At 44.5% G+C, this 4,151-nt stretch overlaps 1 protein-coding gene across 1 annotated transcript; it reads right to left on the minus strand.

Moving 5' to 3' along the window:
* Nucleotides 1-557: 557 nt before the first annotated feature.
* On the minus strand, nt 558-3,941 carry LOC131919095 (reactive oxygen species modulator 1-like). The gene is made up of 3 exons (XM_059273145.1): nt 3,868-3,941; nt 1,006-1,018; nt 558-878 (listed from the first exon to the last, which is right to left on the minus strand). Exons 1-3 carry the CDS (start codon nt 3,939-3,941, stop codon nt 558-560), a joined length of 408 nt encoding a protein of 135 aa, XP_059129128.1.
* Nucleotides 3,942-4,151: the final 210 nt, after the last annotated feature.

Consider the following 4,151-nt stretch of genomic DNA (forward strand, 5'->3'; position numbering starts at 1 on the left):
GTTAAATTGAATGGAATGTGGAAGGGAAGGCTATAAGAGGAAATATGGGGAGGAATAACTAACACTGAAAGCCTTTGGAAAAAATCATACGGAAACCAACTACTGTGGTAGAAATATGTACATGTATGAGTTTAAATGGAGTTATCCTACAATGGGGGCAATAATATCACAACTAGACATCATATGCTACCAAATAAAACCCCAGTACCAGGAAAGAGTTATCTCTTTTTGAGTTGTTAGCCAATGGAGTCCCCAAGACCCCTCCAAACATTATAGGTTATTGGTTACTCCCCATAAATTGATGACAAGACCCTATTGCTGAAGACACCACATATATTTGTCATAACAGGGAGAAATTCAGCTGGGACTGAACTAGAAACTTTTCATAGTGCTGGAAGGTGCAATACACACTACTAGAAGAGAAAAGGAAACATCAGTTTCACCGACCTATGAACTCTTCAAGCTACAATAACTGACTGATATGTCTGACAGAATGTGCTCCTTGGCACAATAGTGGTACAAAAACCACTTTTTTTTAGAAGATAAAACCTTTATTATTATACAAGGGTTGAAATGGATGGGAAAGTATAGCTGTAGCAGGCAAACACTGCCCATCCTTTGCCCATTCCAATGGCCATAAATGTACCGAAGGTGCTGCCATTCTGCATCATGGTTTTCCCAAAGGCATCCATTGGCTCCAATCCCATATTCTCCTCCTGAGACAGAAGAAGGTACCTGCCATACAGCACCCTAGCCTCCATGCCCACAGCAAAACGCATGACAAAGCCCATCTTCAGACAGTGGGAGCAGCTGGGCTGGAACTGCCCATAGGGACCCATGGCCACCAGTATCTTGTTAGCCACTGTGGTCACTCGGCTCTGTATCCACACCCCAAAACCACTTTTTGATTGAATTTGGGCCCACTCCACAAGGTGGAACACATACCTGACACTCTTGACAAGGACAAGAACCTAGATAAGTTATGGGTCCTAGGAGAAAACTTACCACTGCTCTTCTGCTAAATGAACACAGCAATAAAAACACCACTAATCGCATATTTCTATACCCATAGATCAATGCTAGCTCAACCTGCATCAGAGCAGTTTCCACTTGCAATAGACGGCAACTGTGATGGCTGTTCTTGGTTGTCAATTTGACCACATCTGGAATTAACTGAAACCCAAAAATGGGGGCACACCTGTGAGGGATTTTTGTATATGTAGATATTAAAAGACAACTTTTACTTTTAAATTTACATGATAGGAAACTTTAACTATATGCAAAAGTTGAAAGAATAGTGTAATAAATCCTCATGTATCTATTACATCTTCAACAGTTTTCTGTAGGCAGACTATTCTGTCTAGACCACTGATCAGCTCTGTCCCAACAGCCGCTCCCCAAATTACCACACAGAGACTTATTATGAATTATAAATGCTCAGCTGATAATTTAGGCTTGTTTTTAGATAGCTCTTAAAACTTAAATTAACCCATTTTTATTCATCTATGTACTGCCCCAAAGTTTGTTTACCTCATATATGTGCTTCCCATCCTGCTCACTCTGTGTCTCATGGAGTCTCCCCGAGACTCCTCAAACTCTGTCCTTATCCTCCCCAGTGTTCTCTCTGTCCCCCAAATCCTGCCTAGTGATCCGCTAGTCGGCTCTTTATTAACCAGTTAGAGTAATACATATTCACAGTGAACAAAGGGATTATTCCACAGTAGTTTTCAGTGTTGGGTCAATCCTATTTCACCAATCTTTTTAATATAGATAATATATTAATATAATATAGATAGGTAGATAGATAGATAGATGGATGGATGGATAGATAGACAGACAGACAGAAAATAGAGACAGAGACACTCATTCTATAAGTTCTCTTTCTCTAGAGAAGCCTGACTAATACAGCAACTCCAGCTGATCAAAGCTCAGAGAATAAGAGACTTTGGAATGGTCAACCACAAAAGATGTCTATATCATACTCCCCCTTTCAAGGCTTGGGAATTTATGTGCAAGAGGGGGCAGAAAGATTGTAAGAACCAGAGGAGGTTGGTTACTTCAAGGAAATGGTGCTTCCCGGGCTCAACAGGGAAGATGTACATGTGATCTTACAGATACCGCAGCCTGGATGAGACCTGCACACACCCAGTGCAGACAAAAGCCAGGCATAGAGGAGGGGAGGCAGTCAGGAAGTTCAACCCCAAACCAAAGAGCTACCGGCATGTAATTGTTGCCGGGTGAGGGAAAGTCAAGGCTCTTCAACAGAGTGACTCCTGTCACCTTGACCACACTCCAGGGCAGTCACCACGCCCGGGAGCAGCAGGCCAACACAAACTGAATTTTATGTTTTGTTTTGATTTTTGGATGAGAGAGAACATGAGGTTGGGTAGGTAGGAAAGTAGGAAAGGATCTGAGAGGAGCTGGGGGAGGGGAATGAATATAACCAAAATATACAGTATGAAAATTTCAAAGAATAAATAAAAACATTTTTAAATGGTGATGTGAATATTGCTTGGGGCTCAATATGCACAAGTCTTTGTTAAAAAAGTTTGTGTTGGCCTGCTGCTCCCGGGCGTGGTCACTGTGAGTGTGGTCAAGGTGACAGGAGTCACTCTGTTGAAGAGCCTTGACTTTCCCTCACCCGGCAACAATTACATGCCAGTAGCTCTTTGGTTTGGGGTTGAACTTCCTGACTGCCTCCCCTGTCACACCTTTAATCCCTCAGTGGAGTTCAGAGTCCCTTTTCTATCCCAATAATATTTTCTGCAACTTTGTGTGAGCACCTCAGACTGTAGCCTCTTGCTCTTAAAGAGGAGCCCATGTGTCATGTCGTATAGACCTATGCAACAAGCACAACACTTTCTTCAATTTACACTCACTCCCACAGAGCGTTCACGGAATTAACAGGCTTTGCAAGCAATTTGGGAGACGATGAAAAAGAAGCTGGCCTGGCATCACTGAAAATCCTCTGCTCTCATTCCATAGATAGAGCCATCCTTGAACTGCCCTTAGACTTGGCGATGGATGATGGAACTCCCTATTGTGATAGATACCGGTTTTGTTACCACTAGCCAAACATGGCTTTTGAACACACAATATGTCCAGTGTAACTGAGAAATTAAAATTTAACTTTATTTAATTCTAACATGCTTAAGTTTAAGGGTCAGGTCTGAAGAAAACTCCATTTCCCCAAATCTTGGCGATTAGACAAAAGCCAGTGTTCTTTGGGTATTCGTGAAACTAGTTCTCCTTTGCCAAAAGGAGGCATTCTCCTTATCTCTAGGAAAAGGGATATATGGCTCTTCCATTAACATATGCCTGTGCTGCCTATCTGCTTATCAAGGTCCATGCCAGCCTCCAGGCTTCCTCAGTCCCTACTCACCAGTCCTCCCTTCCTCCCTTATAAGCCTAGAGATTTTCCCTCTTCTCTCTGCCTTCCCCAGAGACAGCCTTGGCAGTTTGGAATAAACTTTTCCCTCTTCCACCCACAGAGTGGCTATTTCGGTTTCTTTGCTGCACCCCTCAAATTTATCTGTTTCTGAAATCTCCTGGAGGAACCCTTTTCCAAGAGGCCCCGCCTCTCCTAGCTGAACCAACCTGCTGATTTGACTCTCCCAAGGTGTGTATGAATGTTTGTTTCCGATGGCTCCTGCCACCCAATATTCGACCCCAAACTTTTGAGTTTACGTCTTCATCTGCTTCTTTCCTCTACGTGCTATGCTTCACTGTGATTCAGGGCATCTCTCTGGCTAGCTGGCTCCTGGAGTCTGCTACGCCCTCCTGAGTGCCCGTCACGTGGAAAGGCTCTGTCCCTCTCCTGGTACTGAGGTGTCTCCCCAGGGCTGCCTCCTTTGTCTCAGATGGCACCTGGAGCCCACTACTACTACAAAAGTCTCCCTGGTGTGCAGGAAGCTCCTCTCGCCCTCCTGGGCCTCCGTCATGTGGAAAGGGACGCCTGTCCTCTGTGATTTGGGACATTTCTCTCTGGCAAGTCTCTCAGTCCCCATGGGCATGCCCCAGATTGAAATCCGTGTCACCAGGACACTCGCCTTTCTCTCTGCCACCCTTTTCTAAGCCCCCGTATGTCCTCAGTTCTCTCCTGGAGCTTCTTTGCTCTCCCCCGCTCTCTCCCCTTCTCGCTGCTCTTCTGG

This window comes from Peromyscus eremicus, chromosome 9 (genome assembly GCF_949786415.1).
Source record: "Peromyscus eremicus chromosome 9, PerEre_H2_v1, whole genome shotgun sequence".
Taxonomy (NCBI): Eukaryota; Metazoa; Chordata; class Mammalia; order Rodentia; family Cricetidae; genus Peromyscus; species Peromyscus eremicus.

Excerpts from the sequence above, each read along its gene's own strand:
- LOC131919095 (XM_059273145.1), bottom strand. The coding sequence starts at position 3,941 with ATGACGGAGGCCCAGGAGGGCGAGAGGAGCTTCCTGCACACCAGGGAG.